Genomic DNA, 21938 nt, shown 5'->3' with positions numbered 1-21938 from the left:
CAAAAAGAAGTCAGAAGGAGCCAAACCAAGACTGTAAGGTGGATGCCTAATGATTTCCCATTGAAACTCTCTTGTCTGATGAAAAGAATGGAGAGGGACTTTGTTGAGTGGAGGAGGACTTTCTGGTGAAGCTTTCCTGGGTGTTTTTCTACTAAAGCTTGGGCTTTCTCAAAACAGTCTTCTAGTAAGCAGATGTTATTAATCTTTGGTTCTCCAGAAAGTGATAAAAAAAAAAAATGCCTTGAGCATTGCCAAACACTGTTGCCATGACCTTTGCTCTTGACTGCTCTGCATTTGCTTTGATTGGACCATGCCCACTCCTTGGTGGCCACTGCTTCAAAGTGCTTTGTCTCCAGGATCACACTGGCAAAGCTCCGATTAGTCTCCTGTCACAATTCTTCAAAGACATGCTTTGGGATCTTGATCCCACTTATTTAAAATTTCCATTGAAAGCTCTATCTTGTCTGCAGCTGATCTAGGCACAATGCTTTTGTGGAAAGTTTGCTTCACTTTAATTGTTCAGTCAGAATTGTGTAAGGTGGCGGGCGCAATGGCTCACGCTGGTAATCCCAGCACTTTGTGAGGCAGAGGCAGGAGGACTGGTCAAGGCCAGAGCAACACAGAGAGACCCCATGTTCAAAAAAAAAATCATCCAAGTGAGCCAGCTGAGATGTCTGTGGTGCTGGCCATTGTTTCTTATGTTAATTGTTGGTCATCTTCAATCAGGACACAAACAAGATGAATTATTTTGTCGCAAATTGACGTGGATGGTGTGCTGCTGCAGGCTTCACCTTCAACATTGTCTCAACCTCTCTTAAAACGAGTTGTCCATTTGTAAACTGATGATTTCTTTGGAGTATTGTCCCCATACACTTTTCATCAAGTATTACCAATTTTACTTATTCTTCCACCCGAACCCCACCATCAATTTGATGTTTGTTCTTGCTTCAATTTTAGCAGAATTCATGTTGCTGACAGGGGCTCTTTCCAAACTGATGTCTTAGCCTTCTTAGGGCCTCAAACTAGATTCTGTTCAGACATATTACAATAAGTTAGTATGAGATTCCTTTGGTGCCAAAAAATTTAAATCCATGCATAGTTTTTTCATAATATGCATTTTCTATAAACTTTTTGAAGCCCCTTCATAATATATAATATGGCACTGATATTAAATTTGAATTGTCTTCACTGAGAAATTGGTGAAACTTCAATCTAGGATGAATGAGCTACAGTTCTCAGGTCTGTGCCAGAAAAAAAAAAAAAAGTCGCCAACTAATCATGTAAATCAATGAAGCAGCTCAGGAAATTTCACCCGAAAATATGACTCCTTGGTATAAAGAGTGTTTTGAATAAAAGGCCCTTTGAGAATTACCTGTATTTCTCATCTCCTTCTTCCCTCTAAAATGAAAGTATATGAATTTCTGGACCCCACTGGTATATTGGGTAATCACTCTGTGATTCTCTTCTTTTCCACAGTAAATAAATCACTTTCCCTTAATAATCTGTCTTGTTGCAAGTTGCTTTCAGCAACCCTTCCAGGAGAAGGGTCTCCAGGCGTTTGCTAGCAGTCTGTGGTAACGTGGATTTTAAAACCAGCTGTGGGTATCTTGAACCCCCACAGAGCTTTCGTGGTTCCAGTTTTTTGTCATCCACTGATCTGTTACATCCTACAGATCTACAACTTAAAATATCTCATTCTGGGCGGTGTTTGTGGCTCGAAGGAGTAGGGTGCTGGCGCCATATGCTGGAGGTGGTGGGTTCAAACCCGGCCCTGGCCAAAAACTGCAAAAAAAAAAAAAAGAATTAAAATATCTTATTCTTATCATTGGGGTTTTTATGTCAAGTGTCAGAAAGTCTCAGTATCTATCAGTTTCATTCCTAAGGAGGCCTCCTTCCCTCTAATGCTTGCTTGTCTAAAAACCTGGGGCTGGTGTGGCACCCTCTGCCTCAAGTGCTGGCCTCCATCTCTCTCTGAGCAAAAGGGATTTGCCCCAAAGAAATAAGCATATTACAAAAAAAATGGATACCTCATTTTAAGAAGGCATGAGATGATGTTCAAGATGAAGCCAGCAGCGGCACATCGTCTATGTCAACTTGAGAGGAAAAATTCATCTTTTTTGTGCTCTAATTGAAGGGGACCAGCAGTTAACAGCAGAACCAGTAACCAACAACTGTAGACATCTCATTTGGTTCAGTTTACAAAAGAAGAAACTACAGATGGAGAGATTTGGGAAATAGTCTCATTCTGTACAGAATGTGAGTCCTGTGGCCCTTCTCGTTATTTCCCAATAACAACTCTCTGCCTGGAGCCACCTGTTTGTAACTCTGGGGCCCTGCTCACCTTCTCCTACAAGCTCTAAGGTGTCATCTTCTTCCAATGACTCAAAGTGGCCTGCCCAGTGAGGAGAGTCTGGTGGCATCTGGCACTTATTTTAGCAAGGTCACTGGACCTATTTGCATGGTCAGCTAACTAGTCCCCATGAGGTCATCCTCTGATGAGATCTGTTACTGAGCAATCAACTTTGTATATGTATTGTATATATAATACATATACAAAGGTGTATTGTATTATGCCAATACACCTTTACCGAGCAGCTCCTATTTGCTGGAGGCCGTTGCCGATAGTATTCCCTGGAAAGCAGACTCAGGTGGAGTTTCACAGGCAGGAAGGTTACTAGAGAGTGTACCTATGTTTTGCAATTAGAAAGGGGAAGGAGGGAAGCAGGATTGGCAGAGGGAGGCACAGGGCTGCAATGCAGTCACAAGGTCTTGCTAACCCCACGGGGAATTCTGAAGTGGGCTGCTCCAGTTAGGAGCAGGGAGGCAGGTTGTCATATATGATCATTGATCAGTCACTGGACAAAGCTGCCCCTGGGAAGAGGATGTGATATTTGGGGAGGCAGATCTTTGCATCTGAGAGCAACTTTTAGAGATAGCTTGCAGTGGAGGGCTGGTAGCTGGCAGCATTACCAGCAATTGAGGAAATAAGTCCTTGAAGGGGGGCCTGGTGGCACAGCAAGGTATCCACTGTTCTTTGCAAAGCATATTCTGTGCCTTTATTAACCTTGTTATCTGGATGGGCAATGCTATAGCAAATAATACTTAAGATGGCATCAGGCACATGGTGCTCTCGAAGCTCTGGGGGTTTACAGGTGGTGGGAAAGATGGGGATGAGGCTGCCATATTTTTTTAGGGATAATATTTGCACTAGGTCTTGGAAAATCCTAACTTGAAGGTTTATGTTATCACGTTATTGTCTAGTCAGGGTAGCTTGATTGAAACCCTAGGTGCATGAAGTGGGGCTTCTCTTTTTTTTTTTGAGACAAGGTCTCACTATGTCACCCTCGGTAGAGTGCCGTGGCATCACAGCTCACAGCAACCTCAAATTCTTGGACTTAAGCAATTCTCTTGCCTCAGCCTCACAAGTAGCTGGGACTACAGGCGCCCACCACAACGCCTGGCTATTTTTTATTGCAGTTGTCATTGTTGTTTAGTAGGGCCAGGCCAGGTTCAAACCTACCTGCCTCAGTGTATGTGGCCAGTGCCCTAACCACTGAGATACAGGCACCGAGCCAAAGTGGGGCTTCTTTTACACAGACCCCTAGACCAGGGTTACGTAAAGTGAATCCCAGACACTGGGTTAGGTGCTACACTAAGAGTCAGTTTGCGTATTTTCTCTTCATCTCAAGAAGTTCCAGGAAGCCTTGCTGAAGAGTTCAGGGCTATCCTTATCTCAGGCCTCAGTTCCTGCAGCTCTTGGACATGCCGGGGTATCAAGAGGACAAGCTGCAGCTGCTCTGGGGCTGGCCCGGTTAGTCCTCTCAGGGCAAGAAGCACCAGCTGACTTCCCTGCAGTGAGTTCTGTCTTTTCTCTCCAGCACCTGCTCCTTAAGACTAGAATTTTCTGGGATGAGGGTAATTGCCTTCTGCTGCCAAGAAAGCTGTGGAGGCATTTAGGAAGCAGAGAAGCCCCAAGGGGAATTCGGCCTGTAAGCAGGTGCTCACAGGGGAGCACTCTGAACTCCGAACTTCCCTGCAGAGTGGCAGGGACCTCTCTTACTGGGATCAGGAGGCTTCTGTGTGACAAGGTCAGGGCAGCAGCATTTGCCAGGTCCACACATGCAGTCTTTTGTTTCCTCACAACAGCCAGGGTGTTGGAGCAACACCCACTCTGCGGCATGGAGCAGATATGAATGATGGGAATGGTGTGCACACACACCATGGTGGCCCAGAGAGGACAGGATGCCCTGTCAGACGGGAGGCAACCTCTGGCACCCAGGACTGGGCAGGGGAGAGGGAGTGGTCTTGTAGGGAAGGAAACCTGAACCAAAGTCAGATGTCACTAAGGCCGTCATGACGCCACTAGCTTGAGATTCTCTCAAAGGAAACCAAATCCCAGTCCCAGCTTATCACGGAACTGGGAAGCATTGAGGGTCCCTCCTCCTCACACTGACCTGGCATTGCCACTGCCTTAGCTCCTTGTCTTCAGGGAGGTTTAAGAAATGCTGTGAAAAGGCACTGGCTGGCAGAAAAGGAGACCTTTACCTTACCAAATAGTGTGACCCCGACATTTAGGACCGCCATTTGGGTTGGGCACTCAACATATTGGATGCACAAGGATCTGCTGTCACTTCTGAAGTTATCAGGTGGCCTGCACTACAGCTGGGCTGTCACATGGCCTCCTGCACAGAGCCACCTGGTGAGGGGTCCTTAAGAGTTCACAGGGTTTAGATATGACAGAATATGGCTCAAATGCTGAGACTTTATGTAAATCCCACTCATCCCTTCAGCTTCAGGTGACCTCAGCTCTTTTTTTTTTTGTAAGAGACAGGATCTAGCTCTGTTGCCCAGGCTGGAGAGCAGTGGTGTGATCACATCTCACTGCAGCCTTGAAGTTCTGGGCTCAGCAATCCTCCTGCCTTGGCCTCCCAAGTAGCCCCAAGTAGCTAAGGCCACAGGTAGGTGCCTCCACATCTGACTAATTAAAAAAAAACAAACATTCTTTTAGAGATGGGTGGCTGTAGGGGGCAGGCTCCTTATATTGTCCAGGGATCTAATCCCTGACCTCAGGCAATCATCCCACTTCAGCCACCCAAATTGCTGGGATTACCAGCATGAGCCACTACAACTGGTCCACTGACCTCCATTCTTAAGTCATCAGGAACTTAGTCTCAATGAACTTTCTCTTCACTTGCTGAAGGGGCTGCACTATTGGAAGAGCTCGCCAGGTCTCCTGGGCACGGGATCGGCCATGCTGGGGAGGAGCCCACAGCTATTGATGGCTCGTCATTTTGTCTTGTTCATGCCACCCGTCCAAGGTGGGTTGGGAGGAGTTTTAGGGTGACCCAGGACTTAGGCTAACCGAGGGTCCATCTTCACACTTGCTCCCACACGCCCCCTGGTGAGGCAGGAAAAGTGGAACGTGGTAAAGGGCACATTTGTTTCTGCAAAAAAGGACACGTTGCTTACCCTATTTCTCATGCCAAAGCAAGTCACACAGCTCCCCCAACTTTGAAGGAGTGGAAAGTTTGGCCTCCCATGAGCCAGAAAGAAGGAGAAAGCAAGTGTCCCTTCCACGCTCTCATCACCCTCACTGCTCAGCTGGGATAACGGACACTCCCCCACCATTTTTATTTTCCTTCAGGCACTTAAAATTTCAACTTTAAAGATGCTGATAAAATTTTCACTTGAAAATGGCCTGTGAAAAACCAGCACAGCCCCCAAAGGCAAGATTCTAATCCTGTTTTTTTCTCAAATACATCAGCAGTTCTCAGCCCATCAGATGTGATGGGCAGGGAATGCTCTGTGTTTAGTTTTGTATAAAAATGATGCCTGTCTGTCTCAGATTGGGGGGCTGGCCCCACCGGGTTTCTCAGGGTCTGCCCAAGAGTCTACCCTCACTGGGGCTTTTTTTTTTTTTGCAATGTTTGGCTGGGTTTGAACCCACCACCTCCAGCATATGGAGCCGGCACCCTACTCCTTTGAGCCACAGGTTCTGCCCTCACCAGGGCTTTCTTTAATCACCTTCCCTCCAGGTTGAAGCCATTTCTGACCTCCTGAGCCCCTACTTTGTGTGTACCCACCCCTCTTTGTGTCCCCTCATCATATTATCGATGTTTACGGAAACATCTCATTTCCCCTCCTAGGATGTGAGCTCTTTGATCTTCTAGGTCGCAGGGTCCTCAAACTACGGCCTGCGGGCCACATGAGGCGATGTGATTGTATTTGTTCCTGTTTTGTTTTTTTACTTCAAAACAAGATATGTGCAGTGTGCATAGGAATTTGTTCATAGTTTTTGGTTTTTTTTAAACTATAGTCCGGCCCTCCAACGGTCTGAGGCACAGTGAACTGGCCCCCCGTTTAAAAAGTTTGAGGACCCCAAATAGGAACTGGATCTGTTCCATACAGAATTGTTCCTACACAAAGGTAGATTTTCCTATTTTTGAATGGCTCAAGGAATGAAGCTCTGTTTTCCCTCAGTTGTTTTCTGTAAAAGGGGCTTACTGTTTTTTGAGTGAGGAAAGGATGGGTGGGTGGGTGGGTGGGTGGGTGGATGGATGGAAAAGTTAAAAAACAAAGGGCTGATGAATATGCATAGAAATCAGTCAGCATCCCACAGGGAGAAGCAACAAACCTGTTCTCCTCCCCAGATAGTTCTGCTAATTCTGATGGGCTAACTAATAAACACAGGCTTGTGGAAGAGAGGGGATCGAGTGGGAGCCACCTGGACACCCACACAACTATACTTTGGTCCTGATACAGCTCTTTGGGGCCAGAGGCAAGTTTCACTGACTCCTTAGTATAGGGTGTTGCTGTTTCTATATTGAATAATTTTCACGGCCCAGGGTGAGCATTGAGGGGGAAGGAGCAGTAAATATGACAGGTGCCCTAGAAATCCTTGTCTGTAGGACTGCCACACGTGTCTTTGCTTTCCATTGCAGATGTTCCCAGGCTGAGGCATGAGATCTCTCCCACCCCCTAAGCCTGGAAGGGGCCAGAAGACCAAGGCAGTGAGGCTGGAGGGTGCTGCCCCAGAGTGACCTGCACCTGTCCCCACCCCATGGAGAGGACCCTCAAACATCACTTCCTCTTTCTGGAGAGATGGGAGTAGTGCACACGTGGAGTTTTCATGCTTCACAGATCTCTCCCGGGGGCAGCATTGCAGAAGGGAAGCAATGTAAGTGAGATAGAATGGTGCAGTGTCCATGTGGTGCTGGGGAGAAAGGATAAGGCAGCTCTTCTTTTATAAAGCCCAGGAACTTCACCTACCTCGTCTATTCCCCCCTCCTTTTTTTTTTTTTTTTTTTGAGATAGAGTCTCACTTTGTCACTCTGGGTAGAGTGCTGTGGTGTCATAACTCACAGAAACTTCAAACTCTTGGACTCAGGTGATCCTCTTGCCTCAGCCTCCTGAGTAGCTAGAGCTACAGGCACCCGCCACAATGCCCAGCTATTTTTTTAGAGATGGGGTCTCACTGTGGCTCAGGCTGGTCTTGAACTTGTGAGCTCAAGCAGTCCACCTGCCTCAGCCTCCCAAAGTGCTAGGATTATGGGAGTGAGCCACTGTGCTTGGCCTTTTTCCCCATTTCTCCTTCAGCTCAAAGAAAGGTGAAGAACTGAGAAATGGCCCCTCCCCTGGGCCTGGCACTCAGGGGTTGTCTGCAGAGCAAGTGTATCCTCTTTGCCTTAGCCTTCATTTCATATGAAAAGAGAAAAGTGTGTTTTCAGAAGGAAGCCTAGAGGAGCAGCAGTCAATGGCTATTTCAGGAGGATGGCTTTTGGGTTGCCCCAGCGAGCCATACTCTGCCAAAGATGTTGCCAGAGACTCCAAGTAAGAACCCCTGTTCCTCAGCCTCCCATTGAATGATGCTCTGCCGCCAGGCATATACCAAAGAATAAATGTACTTTATTAACATGAACTCTAATGACAAATGCATTGCAGTAGTAAGCACATCATAGATATACAGAATGTCTTCTATATAGTCTGAACATAGATATAAAATAACTTATCCTTGTTTTGTTTGCCATCACGGCATAGCATACGAAGTGACTGATTCAGTGGCGATGAAGCAAGCTGGGTGGATGGGGACCATGAGGGAAGAAGGGCACAGAGTATGGCGGGGATCTGCCAGGGACCCTGAAGAGTGTCCCAGGGACCCTGCGGAAGCTAGATCCAGACTTCTCAATGCCTTCTGAGAAGTCCACTTGATAAAAGAGCTGGTGGCTGCATGTGAGTTGGGATGATTCAGGCTGCCACGTGAGAGGCGGAGCAGGGACCGTCTCCAGCAGACTATCCCACTCTCCTGCTGGCCCTGCTGGACTTCTGTGATGTCAGGAATATGGGGTGCTTAGCCAGAAGGCACGGCTTGCTTCTGTGCTGTGACAGATGGCCAGACCGATGCCCTACCAAATTCTGGCCAGCTTCCCCTTTGCCAACGAGCTCTGGGAGGCTTATGAGGGGGCCTACGTGCTTGTCGTTGGTAGCAATGCTGGGATCTGCACACATCATAGCACAGGGAAGGGCGTGACGGTCTAAAGCCCTGGCTTTGAATACTCTCTCCAGCACCCATAACCTCTGTGAGTTTGGGAAAGTCACCTAAACTCTTCTGAGGATTCTCAGCCTCCTCATCTGCAAAATGGGGAGACTAATGCATACTTTCCTGGGGCAATAGTGAGGGCCATGTGGAATAACGTGTATAAAGTGCCTAACAGCTCCTGGCACTCAGGAGGGGCTGAGGAAATATGAGTCAAGTATGAACATCTAAACATCACAGGCCAGAGGAAAATGTATAAACTAAAACCACTGGGACTGGTGTTGAGTAGTCTACGACAGTTTCTTTGCTCTGTCCTAACAATTTTTTCTCTCCTCTGTCACCTTCTGGGATTCTGTGAAATGAAGTGCAGGCAGAGTTCAAAGCCAGGTTTGGTGAGGAAAGCAGAGCCTTAGTTAGACTAGGCAAAGAGCAGAGCTCATGGGCCACTATCTCTGGAGGGTTGTCTTTCCCCACCCCACCTCCCTGCAGCGCCCCGTCTTCCTATCTCCTAGCCCCTGAGTAGATTACTAAGTGAAAGAGTGGGAGGAGACATAGGAAAAAAGTGAAATGCCTCTTAAATGCAAAGTCTTTTCCAGGTGCTCAGAGCCTGGTGTGGAAGCACTGGGGAGTTTGGGGTGGGTAGGCATCTGTGCTCAGTGAAAGGCCTTGGGTCTATTAGGGTGTGGAAGATGGGAAGGAAACAGGGATGGAGACTGGGGCTTGAACCCTGGGATGTGTGAGTGCTTCTTTCTTTCCACTAACCCCAAGAACTTGGAGATGTGTCCAAATAAGGATCAGCCTGGAAACATGGGGAGTGCTGTAATTATCAAGATGTTTGCATGTGTGCACATGTGTGTGTTTGTGTGGTCACTTCTCCCAGCTCCTCCTCTAACACCTGCCTGTCTGAACCTCCCCCCACCCCCATCACTCAGCAAGTTTCCTCTTGGATGGGGGCAGGAGGTGGGCGGGCAGCTCATTGGGCAGCTCGTGCCCTTCCAGCTTGACCTTGATGAGGTGGTTGGCCAGCGCGAACTCCTCGTCATCCAACATGCCATCCTTGTCGATGTCGGCCAACTTCCAGATCTTGCCCAGCACACTGTTGGGAAGCTTGGAGCGTACCATTTCCTTCTTGGCATTAGCACCCGTGATCTTGCCATCCACCGGTGACAGGGTGTAGAAGATCTCATCGTACATGGGCTTGTCCTTGGCCACAACCCACTCAGTATCATCGATGCCCTCCCCAGCCCCTTCCCCGTAGCCATGCCCAAAGGGGCCTTGCTGGGTGCCCTCGAATGCTCCTCCTTTCACCATCTGGATGGGCCTCTGGGACTCCTCCTGGCGCACCAGTACCATGAGCTGGGCAATGTCGTTGGCCAGCATGTCGTCCACCGCCTCCAGCAGCTTGCTCTTCAGCGGCTGGAATTTACTAAAGTCCTGGGCCTGCAGCTGCTCCTGGGAAAGGGGAAAGAACAGAAGGTAGAACACGTGGAAGGAGAAACATCCAGTTTGTCCACACGTTGGGAAGGAAGATGCCTATCAACACTGGAATGTTCACAGTTGGCTCCTTTTCCCAGTGAAAACATTTGGCCTAGAGGCTAAGCTGATCTACATCACAAAATAACCAAAGATATGAGATAGGTGGAAGAAAAAAGGTCCACTGGGCTGATTAGGAAATTTCTCAGAAGGGAGCAGAAGAATTGCAAGGACTGGGGAAGAAAGGGAATTTTAACAAGTATTGGCTGGATCTATTTATTTAAATCCCCTTTAATGTTATTCCAGAGAGTAAATCTTTGCATTTCTTTGTGTTAGTTTTGCTAGTGACTGGTGCTTCTTGAATGCTGTACCCTTGGAAGCTGAGTCAGGCGGCGCACGTGCCTTCACTGCCCGAGTGCCTGTCTGAGGTGGGAAAATTGCCTTCCATCCCCACTTAGTGAGGAAAAAACAGGCACAGACTACTAAAACCCAATCATAATAGGGGCCAGCGATCACCCTCAGACATACAGTTCTTTATTTTAGCAGAAGAAATTTCCATTTCAACACAGGACAGTGCCAAGCTGTGTCATTCCTTATAATGAAATACTCTCATTGTTTTGAACCTACTGTTTGCAATTAGGATGCTCACTGGACTTTACTGAAGAGAGTTTTCAAAGTACAGTAGAGCCTCTGGTAGCTGACCAACCCAAGGGACTGTAACAAACTGATCAACACGTGGAGGTGGTCAACATAAGGACCTAGGCCTATTGCACTGATATGTACACGTGGTGCATGTTGGTGTATGAAAATTAGGTCAACTTAGGAGGTGGTCGGTGTAGGGAGGTGGCCAACCCCATGGAGGTTCTACTGTGCAGTCATCAACCAAATGATGATGTTTTGGTCAATGACAGAGCACATATACGATGATAGACTCGTGAGACAATAATGGAGCTGAAAAGTTCCTGTGGGCTACTGACACTGGAGCCTTTGTAGCACAATACATTACTCACATGTTTGTGGTGATGCCAGTTAACAAAGCTACCTTGTCACAGGCCTAGCCCTTACGATGACTTACAGCGCATAACACTTATAATGATAACATACAACTGTGCTGCTGGCATGTTTACTATACTACGTAGCATTATATATTTTAGAATATACTCCTACTTACAAAAAAACCAGTTAACTGTAAAACAACCTCAGGAGGGTCTTTGGGGAACATTCCCCCAAAAAGTGTTGTTATCATAGAACATGACAGCTCCATGCATGTTATGCCCCTGCAGACCTTCCAGTGGGACAGGAGGTGGAGGTGGCAGATAGCGAGATTGATGATCCCGACACTGTGCAGGCCTAGGCTAAGGTGTGTGTGTTTGGGTCTTAGTTTTTAGCAAAAAGTTTAAAAAGTAAAAAATAAAATAAAAAAAGCTTATAGAACAAGGACATAAAGAAGGAAGATAGTTTTGTACACTTATACAAAACTTTTAAGCTAAATGTTATCACAAGAGTCAAAAAGTTTAAAAATTAAAAGTTCATAAAGTAAAAAGGTTAATTTATTATTGAAGAACGAACGACTTTTTATACATTTAGTGTAGTCTGAGCGGACGGTGTTTATAAAGTCTACGGTAGGGGACAGTAACATCCTGGGCCTTCACATTTACTCAGCTCTCCCTGACTCACCCAGAGCAACTTTCAGTCCTGCAAGCCCCCTGCTTTATCTTTTATACTGTATTTTTATTGTACCTTTTCTCTGTTTTAGATGTGTTTAGATACACGAATCCCTACCATCATATCACAGTTGCTGACAGTATTCAGTTTGCAACACGCTGTCCGGGTGTGCAGCCTGGCAGCAGTGGGCTTCACTGCACAGCCCTGGCGTGCAGCAGGCCGGGCCATCTTTGGTGTAAAGGCACTCTCTGGTGTTCGATAACCATCAAACAGCCTAAGATCTGAAAGGGACCATATAACTTTTATAGTGTGATGAATCCTTTCACAACACAAATCTTTTGACCTTCTTATCAGTTTGCCAGTTCACTATTCTGTTCTGCAGCTGGTTAGGTGTGGGTGGCTGGTTAGGTGTGGGTGGTGGGATCCCATGCGGGGTGCCAAGATCTCCCAGGGGGGCACAGGGGATGCTTCTATCTCCCTGCACATACACTCCCACAGGACAGCTGCTTACATTATTAGTGCAGCATGACTAACTACAGCACAGAATATTGAACTGGCAAACCAATAAGAAGGTACACCAGATGTATGTTATGAAAGCATTCCTCACACTATAAAAGGGGGCTGTGTGGTCCCTTTCAAATGTCATCTTCACAAATGTTTATTTACAGATCATTAAATTCTTAACAAGGAGAAATGAGAGGTGAAGTGTTCCAAGCTAAGGCAGATTGACTGAGAAACACAAATTATGTTTAAGCAATCCCGAAATTAGTGACTGGCTTGTGGCAGGTGGTTATATGAATAAAGGGGTAAATGGACAAACACATACTGGGAATGTGTATTTTTTTTCTTTTTATTTTACCAGACAGGAAACTAAAAAGGCCTATAGGAGACTATAATGATGTTCTGAAAATCTTAGTCTTAAGTTTGAGAAACTGGTTCCCAAGCTAGCTAAAGATCAAATTCACGTATCTATTAACTACTTCTGCAGCTGCTACTTTTTTTCTTCTTCCCTAATTAAAAAAACATCAGTCACACTTTATGGGGGCAAGACATGATTGCAAGAGGGACTTTACCTAACAATTGTCATCAGTGTAACCTGGCTTATTGTACCCTCAATAAAAAAAAAAGAAAAAAAAATCAGTCTTCAAAAATTTTGAAACAATTATAGAATTCCAAGAAGTTGCTAAAGTTATACAGAGGGTAAGTCCTTTGTACTGGCTACCTAAATTCCCCACTGGGGACATCTCTCACCTGGCGACTGCCACTGCATATAAAGAGCACAATCCGTGCCCAGTTCTGTGCTAAGAGCTTTGCAAACATTGTCTCAATGATGCTCATAACACCTGCATTGAGGGGTGCTTTTGTAGCTCCGGTTTACAGATGAGGAGACAGAAGCTCAGAGAAGATCCAGTCAGGGGTGTTATGGTTTCTTATTCAGACCTTGGGGGTAGCTCCTGGCTTTTTCACTTGCAAACTATGTGACTGTTACACCTGGAAAATGCTGAGACCTGGGGCAGATGAAAATGCCCCCTCAAAGGAATGCTTTGGGGTAAGCCATTGAGAAACTGCATGAGATGGCCATTGACCTGAAGAAGGGGTTTGCAGTGCGACCCGAAGATGGCAAGCTCCATGCACACTTCCACCTCTGCATGGCTTGTGTCCCAAATCACTCCCCAAAGGGAGCTCAGAGGTAAACTCAAGCATTTAAGGGCCTGGAGAACCTCAGTCAGGTGACAGTGGGACGTCAAGCCTGGCTGTGACTGGGGAAGGTTATCAGTTAGCAGTATCAGGCCCCAAACATCACTGAAGACACCTATGCCCACTGTGTGCACCAGGCTCTGTGTCTCTCCCCAGGCCATTACATGGTACCTGTTGGGCCAGTGACAGTCCAGCAGAGAGGACAGAACCAGGGTTACTGATTCTAGGTTGAGCTTTTCCTGGGGACCCCATGGGTGGCCTCCTCCATACTCAGGCTGCTCAACCAGCGTGGGGACATCATCCCTGGTTCTAGAGCCCCGACCCTCATTACCTGCATCCGCTTCAGGTTGGGGAAGTCCCCAGGTGAGATCTGGTGCTCCCGCTCTATTCGGCCATAAATCTCAGCCAGGTTGTTCACCAGCTCCTTCTTCTTGTTGTCCTTGCCAAACACTGAAGGCATCTCCTTCTTCAGGGAGCTGATGATATAGGCGTGGACCTAAGGGAGCCAAGCAGAAGCCTTCACATCCAGACGCCTGATGATGCCTTCAGTGCAGCGTCACGCTCACCCCATCTCTCCCCGGCATCCCTCCCTTCTCCTTCTGCTCCTATTTCTCTACCTCTTCCACATTGCTTGCAGTGCTGGGCTGTTTCTCTACATCACCTGGCAAGGTGAGGCTGTGGGGAAGCTAAGGTCAAGGCACAGTTGCTTGGTGATGGCCATGTTGCTGCTGCTGCAGACAGTCACAGCAGGTGAGGTTTGCCAAGGTGCCACGCACTGTGATGAGGGCATTGACAGTCTTTATTCCACACTATCTCCTGGAGCCCTTCATTTTGCAGATGTGGAAGGAAGCACAGAGACTAAAGGTTTTGCTTGGGCTGGGGATCATGCGGGCAGGAAACAGGAGAGTTGGGATCCAGTCTGGCCATCTGACTGACCCAGAGCCTATAACCAGGGTCTCTGCGCCCTACTGCTGCCCGTTTGTGATGCAGTGGCTCTCAAACACTCTCACATGGGCAGGCAACAGCCCAGTTGTTGCAGGCGAGAATCTCCTGCTCTCGCAGCTGACCCCCAACTCCCGGCCCGCCCAGGCTGCCCACGGACCTGGGCTGCCTTACCTTGGCCAGCCGGGCTCTCTTGATGAGGTCGTTAAGCTTGCGCAGGGCTGTGTTTCGGGGCAGACTCTGGATGTCCCTGAATAGGTCCTGCTCCTCAGCCTCGAAGAGCTTCCGGTTGTCAGGGATGAGGAGTGGGTGGGACCAGAAGGAGCCAATGTAGACCCGGATCACCTCGGGGGTGTTCACAATCTTCCCCAGGGACCACATGAGGGCCCCGTATACCCGCATCAGCTGCTGCGTCTGGATCTGGTCGGCCTTGTTCAGCACCACCCGCATCTTGTCCTCATGGTTTTTGAGGGCCTTGATGACTTCTGAGAACTCGTCAGAGATGTCCAGCTTGTGGGCATCAAAGAGCAGAATGATGCGGTCCACCCTCTCGGCAAACCACTCGAGGACGGCTGCAAAGTCATACCCTGCCGGCAGAGGGACAGTCAGGGCAGGGGCCTTTGGGGCATGGGGCAGTAGTTAGGGGACAGGCAGTCAGGTGTAGCAGAAATAACAGTCTCGGGAGCTAGATATGAGTTCAAATTCTGGCCCCTCCACATTATGACATTGAGCAAGTTGCCCAATGTCTCTTAGCCAGTATTTCTTCATCTACAAAATGGGCATAATAAATAATAGTGCCTAGTTATTTAAATTATGAGGATTAAATACACTCAGAGCCCAGCACTTACTAGATGTTCAGTAAATGCCAATGGTTATTAGCAACATCATTATTCCCACAAATCACAGCAATATCCAGGCTTCCAGACTTGCTTATGCATTTAGCAGCCAAGAGCCCTGCCAGGAAAAAAAATCCAGACACTGAATCTGATGTAAAGACTCAGAAATTCTCTCCAAAGGGTGTACTTGACCCTGTGTGGCTACAGTCTACAAGGGGCAGGATGAGGTCACACTGGTGGTCTGTGCATTCACTAACACTCAGAGCTGCAAGAGGTCTTACTTCTCTATGCCTCAGTTTCCTAGACCATAAAATAGAAGGAAGACAGACAAGTCAAGTGCCTTGTTCAAAGGTACACAGCTCATGAGTGGCAGCATTGGGATGTGAATGGAGGAGTCAAGCTTTCCAAACCTGGGTCTGAGCCAGACCCTCCTCCTGCCATTTCCTCTGACACCTGGGAGGGAGCCCTTCCTTGGACTCTGATGTGATCAACAACCCTGACTCCTCCTAGCACAAGGGTTACAAGGAACAAACCCTGGGAACCCAAAGCTCACTACCACTATTGAGTAGAAAAACCAAGCCATTAGGAAAAAGTTAGCAGCTCCTGCCCTGCTTCACAGAGGGAGGCTAGAGACCAGGCATGGTCATCAGGCAACTACCTGTGAGTGAGTCAGTGGGAAGTTCTGACAGTCTGTAACCTGGGTCTTCAACTTGAATCTGCATCAGAATCTTCCACGGGGTTTTTGAAACTTAGATGGCTGGACTCTACGTCCAAAGTTGCCTAAGTTCTTAGACCTAAGCAGGTCTAAGGTAGGGTATTTCTAATAAGCTCCCAGGAGATGCTCCTGCTGCTGGGCCAAGAACCACACCTTGAGAACCACTGACCATAATAATGATAGTACTAGCTGACACTTACATAGCATTTGCAAGGTGCCTAGCACGGTTCTAAGTACTTTGTGATCATTAACTCCTTTAACCCTCACCATGACTCTATGTGGTAGAGACTAACATTGGTCTCATTTCTCCAATGAGTAACCAGAGATACAAAGAGGTAAAGGCATTTGTCCAAGGTCAAGCCGGTAAGTGGTGAGGCTGGGAATCCAATCCAGAGTCAACACTATTAACTGCCATGTTGAGCTGGCTTTGAAAGGCTGCCATTTCAGACTAATCTACAGCCTTAGATGGGGTGGAACGGGGCCAGGGAGCCAGGCTTTAAAAGTATTTCCTCTCTCCCCGCGTGGGGTACATTCAGGGCATGTGAAGGCATTATCACAGGGGCTCAGCATGAACAGGGAAATCTACAGCCTTAAAGCTTCCCAGAGGACCCTTTCCCTGCTTTCCCAGTGGCTGCAAGAGCATTCCACCAACAAAAGAAGGTAAACCTTCCTCTGGATCCCAGTAATTGAAGTGTTTCCAGGTATTGTCCTTCCCATGTGGTTTTCTGCAAGATCTGCCAGCGGCTTAGTTAACATATACCTCAGCTAACATGGGTTTTCGCTCTCTGCTCTTCCTGTAGGGTAAACCCATGAAGCCAGGGGGAGCTTAGAGATCAGCTGCCCAACTTCTTGATTTACAAATAGGGAAAATGAGGCTCAGGAAGGGGCAGAACTGGCGTAGTGTCATACGAGCACCATCCTGAGGGAGGTCCTTGCTTGGTGCATAATTGAGGCCCGTTGTCAACTAGATGAAGCCTTCCCTCTAAGGCAAAGTGCCCTCTCGGCTCAGTGGGAAGGCCCAGCCAGGAGGCAGGGGTCTTCAGTCCTGCCTTGGAGTTGTTTGCACAGGCTCTGCAGGGTGAGTGACCCAGCGGGACTGCCCTGTTTGTCAGCAGCAGTTGTGACACAGCCTCTAGCTCTCCACTCTAGCTCTAGTGCTTGCTGTGTCACTACCTGGGTTTACCCTCGTGACACACCCCCTGAAGTGGGCGGTGCCAAGATCATTCTCATTTCTAGAGGAGGAAAGGAGAATGGCAAGTGGTGAGTTCAGGACTGGATGTGGCTCCAGGGGCACAGGGCTCAGGAGCACTGTGCCAGCAGCCAAGCTACAAGGTGATTCCTGCCTCCCTCCCCCTGGCACCAGGCCCAGCCAGCTCCGCCCCAGAACCCAGAAGGCCCGAGCACTCCCTCTGCAGGTGGAGCCGGCTGCCCTCACTCCTCTCCTCCCCAGGGAGGCTCCAGCCCATTTTTATTTTTCCTTCAGCACAGTCTGTGGCAGGGCTGCTGTCACCTCCCAAGGTAGTCCCTTAAAGCTGTAGGTGGCAAGAGGGCCAGAGGGCTCAAAAAATCAGGGCAGCCTGGGCCCCCAGTCTCAACCCCCACATCTGAAAATAGGTCATGACTCTAATGCTCTGGGACCTGCAGACACCAAGCTTTACCCTCCACAGCAGGCGGGAGTGACTTGCTACCTGGAGTCCCCTAATGGTGACCTTAGCTGTGTGGCAGCTGCCACTCCCTCCCACCTGCCCCAGAAGTCTCACCCCCCACAAGGTGGCTCAGAGGCTCAGGCAGTCAGAGCAGCTAGTGCTGGCTTCTGCTGACAAGGAAAAGGAGGTTATAGAGGGTGAGAGAAAGGCCAGGTACCAGCAGGGAACTCCAACACTGCAGCTGCCCCTCCATGGAGCTGGTGATAGCAAAGGCACCAGAGATGCTGCTGAGAAAAGAGGACGCTCTGCCTGCAGAGAAGAGATGAGGCTCTGTCCCTCCAACCTCATGCCAATCCCTGATGACATGAATAATGCAAGAGGAAGCTGTGTCTGCGAGGGTAGGGGTGAAGCACAGATGGGGCAGGGACAGAAACATCCGCCTGCCCGTCCTGTCCAGCCCTCTGTGGTCTGGTAGTATTCATACATCTGCCGCTGGTCCCATGGAATCCCCACAAGCAGGGCAGCTCATTCTCCTTGGCCTCCCCTGCATACAGCAGGTGCTCTTTCAGTGTTTGCTGAGCAGAACTGCAACAGGAGCCCTGTCCCACATTTTACATCTGGGAGACAGAAAATATGTCATCTCTGAGCTGCGGTTTTCTGGTCTTTGAATTGGAACCCACCAGTAGCACCATCATAGGGCTGTGGCTGAGACAAAGCAGAGGGTGCAGATGGGACTGTTGGGCTGTGGCCCTGGCTGTCCTTATCACCTCAGACCCTTTATAAAGTATTCCATCTCAGGGCCAGTTTCTATGAGATGGGATGTGATCTAAAGGGGTCACCAGAGGAGCACCAGCTGACATGAGCCCACTGCCAGTCCCGGCTCAGCCACTAACTTGCTGTGTGTCCTTAGGCAAGCAGCCTCCCCTCTCTGGTCCTTAGTTTCTTTGCTTGTCAAACCTGGGGGCTGGGCTGGATGCATCAATCTCTGAGCTTCCTTTCTCAGTTCACAATTTGCTTCTTCTGAGTCAGGAGATGTGCGTGTGGGGAGTACAGCAGGAGGGATGGAGAATAGGCACAAGAAAAGAAGGCTGGAGCACTCTCTCCCCATCCCAGGGATGCCTATGGGAAGGCTGATGACTTCCAGGAACCCTTTCTATGATTCTATAAGCAAAGAGGCCACCTACTCATCCTCTCGTATTTGCAAATTCTGCATGCCCAGGGAAGCCACTATCAAATTATGAACTGAATGATTCCCGGAGCTTTCTCTCCAGATATGGCTGTGTAGGCCATCACTCCCCTGCAAGAACTCTACGGGCCTCCAAAGCTCAGCCTCCCTGCTCCTGGCTACCACAGAGTCTGAGTAACCTGTAGGGTGGCTACAGCTTCTTTGGTTTGGACTTATGTGCATAGCTAGGAACAGGGACATCTCAAAGGTACAGACCAGACCCAACAAGGAAAAGGACATAGGATTAGCTCTTCCATTTACTTTCTATATGAACTTGGGCAAGTCTGAACCTCAATTTTCTCAGCTTTAAAATGGGCATAACAATGGACTGAATGAGGGGTCTGTGGTAGAGCCATGGCAACAACATCTGACAGCAGAGGGAGGGACTGGCCTCAGTCTGCAGACCTGGCCCCAAGGTCTGAAGTGGACGGCATGCCCAGAGACGGGCCTGCTCCCCTCCCTGGCTCTGAGACCCACAGCAGCCCCAGGGTTCACGAACTGTGGACTAGAAAGTGGAGGAACTTTGAACCTCAGCAGACAAAGCAGAGAATGAGGCCTCCTGGACTCCTCAGAGCAAGCCTGAAGGCTCTGAGAGAACTGGTGGGCAGGCTCCCTCCCCCCAGGTGTGGGTACCAGAAGACTGGAAAGAGCACATTTCTAAGTGACGCCAGGCAGGAGGAAATCAATCACACAAACGCAATAAGCAAGGCCACTCCTTTGTCAGCCCCACTTTCCCCGGTGGGTCGGGGATAGGCAGGGCATTTCTTTGCATTTGCAGCCTGATGACCTCATCTGATCCTTGTAACCTCAGATTGCATAAGGTAAATAGGACACGCCCACCTTACCAGGGAGGGAGTGGGGACAGAGGGGCTTGCCCAAGCTCAGGTTACAGCCCTGCCTGTAGTCCTTGCCTCTTAACCTGGCACTTACTTGCAGTGGGTACACAAAAAATCTTATCCTTCCCCCCAGACTCTCTGTCAAGACTTAAAGACTTAGCCAAAAAGAAATAAAAAACCATCAATTTCCAAAATGTGGAAAGAGTTTGGCTGGCAATTGGGAACAAATGCTACATTAGATGCCTCTCTGAAGTAACTGCGAAGTGGCCGAAGCAGACTTGTCACAGGCCTCCGGACAACCACAGAGCTGTTAGCAAGGACTTTTGAAGGGTGTCAGGACCCTTCTGCCCTTCTGCCCAGGCAAGCAAGTGCCCATACCAGCACGTGTGTGCCAGCATAGTCTGGGGAGTCCCAGAGAGCCCTAGGTTTGGACCCAGCTCCAGGCTGGGTGCCTGGGATGGGCTGGAGAAGTGAGGCTGTGAGGATCAGCCCAGGCCCACCAGGGCTGAGCCCTGAGAACCCCACAGGCAACTGGGACATGAGATTTGACCTCCTTACCCTCTGCGTCTTCCTGGGCAAGTGTTGACAATGTGCTAAAAAGCCACTGGACTGGGAACTGGGAGACCAGCCTTCCCACTCCAGATGTGTGACCCGGCCAAGTTGTCACCTGCTCTGGCCTGCTGAGCTCACCTGTATATACGAAAAGGTCTGCTGGGAGGAGCTTCCAGCTGTGCAGTCTGTGATGTGAGCACAAAGCCCCTGGGCTGGCTTTTCTAGGGAGGGGCCTATGGGGATTTCTAGCTGGGAAGCAGCCAGGAAATGTGGTTCCCGAGCTGAGGATACTCAGCCTTCCGGAGCCTCCCACTTCTGCTGCATCCTCGCTTCTTCCCAGTAATGAGCCTGGGCCGGGCACATCCTGCCCCTTCCAGGAACTACCTCCCTGCCTGCCTCTCCTGCTCACTATCCTCATCCAGAGGCAGTGCTGGTCTGGGACCCTCTGGCCTCAGTTTGCCCCCACAAGACAAACACATATACCCCAACCCTGGCAAAGGGGCTATACCTTGAACAAGGACCACACTTTCTGGGGCCTGACTGGTCCTTCTGCAAAGCCTGAGGCCTTGTGAGCTCACTCCCCAGAATGGGCAGTCTACTGTGGCCTGTCGGTGCCTCCACGCTGACTTGCTAATGAAGTCTTTATTATTTATTTATTTATTTTCTGGAGAGACTGCAACCCTGTGCCAGCATGTGGCTTGGTGAGTGGAAATTCAGGCTCTACACACCCTTGTGCTGGTACAGTCTGCAGGCTATCTAGGGTTGGGGAGGAGCCTGATGAAGGGAAGAAGTGACCAGTCTGCTCTGTGGCCAAACCCAGAGGTCTGTGAGCTCCAGGCAGGAAGCCACAGGATGTGTGTGTGTTGCAGGCGTGTGTGTGTGTGTACATGGAGGGAGGGGTGTGGTAGGGAGGGTCTATTTGTGGAGGTTTAAACTGGAACCATGGGTTCAAGGACTGACCGTAAGAAGGATGGGGAGGGCCTCTGCACACTGGAAACATTCTTCATTTTGAGTCCACTGATAACTGGGGGCGTCTGATGCCCTCTCTCCAACTTTCCTGCTCTTCTCCTTGTGCTGAGGTCAGCACTGAGCCAAGATAGCAGTACAGCGCTGGTGGCCCAGCTCCTAGCTCTTGCTTTTATCACAGGCTGCTTTTGCCAGCAGCTGCATTTAGAGTCTGCACTCAAGAGGGCAGAGAAAAAATCATGGGGCCATCAGTTCTCCCAGAGGTGGGTAGAACCTGGTGCTCAGTGTGGGGATAGGAAGCACAGGTAAGAATGCCAAGCACCCAATCTGTATAGGCAGTAGAGAGGTAGAGGCATAGGAAAAGAGTGGAATGGAATAGAAACTGAGGAAGGCAGGAGGCCCTGGGAGCAAGCCAGCAATGTGCAGCTGCACAGTCTGTGCACTGCACAACTTCAAGGGAGGCCATTCAAACAGATCACCCTCGGGTTGTATAGTGGGCAGCCCTGTCTGGAAGATAAAGGAGTTTGCCATGAGCTAGATCCAGAGCTGTGGTTGTGTTTCCATTGTAGTCTATGGACCTCACAAGAAGGCTAGGTGATGCCTATCATTTCCCCTTGTCACACATGGGGACACTGAAAATGTGGCCTGTTGAGACACACAAAGGTCCTAATGCCCGGAACTCTGAACTCCTTGTCCAGTGCCCTTGGAAATCCCAGAAGCTGCACTGGCCTTGCAGGTACACACATGAACTCCGACTCCCATACCCCCAGGTAGTTCAGCTTGAGAAGTGTTGGCTTTCCCCCACTTTCTCAAGGAGACCTGAGCTGCCTCAGTGACACAGTAAATCCCCT

The 21938-nt window shown here is 49.1% G+C and overlaps 1 protein-coding gene across 2 annotated transcripts in view; it reads right to left on the bottom strand.

The window, feature by feature from the left end:
- Positions 1 to 7887: 7887 nt before the first annotated feature.
- The window catches only part of EHD3 (EH domain containing 3), a 28847-nt gene continuing 14796 nt past the window's right edge, over positions 7888 to 21938 (bottom strand). The window contains exons 1-4 of one of the 2 annotated variants that reach the window (XM_053589048.1): positions 20128 to 20769; positions 14486 to 14898; positions 13701 to 13865; positions 7888 to 9985 (exon numbers count right to left, since the gene is read on the bottom strand). In XM_053589048.1, the coding sequence (XP_053445023.1) occupies positions 9458 to 9985; positions 13701 to 13865; positions 14486 to 14898; positions 20128 to 20539 (1518 nt within the window). In that variant the 5' untranslated portion in view covers positions 20540 to 20769 and the 3' untranslated portion in view covers positions 7888 to 9457. Of the gene's footprint in view, positions 9986 to 13700; positions 13866 to 14485; positions 14899 to 20127; positions 20770 to 21938 lie in introns of those variants that run through there. The other variant, XM_053589047.1, reaches the window with a different exon arrangement.

This window comes from Nycticebus coucang, chromosome 4, assembly GCF_027406575.1.
Source record: "Nycticebus coucang isolate mNycCou1 chromosome 4, mNycCou1.pri, whole genome shotgun sequence".
Taxonomy (NCBI): Eukaryota; Metazoa; Chordata; class Mammalia; order Primates; family Lorisidae; genus Nycticebus; species Nycticebus coucang.
This window is presented reverse-complemented; position numbering and strand designations above follow the sequence as displayed.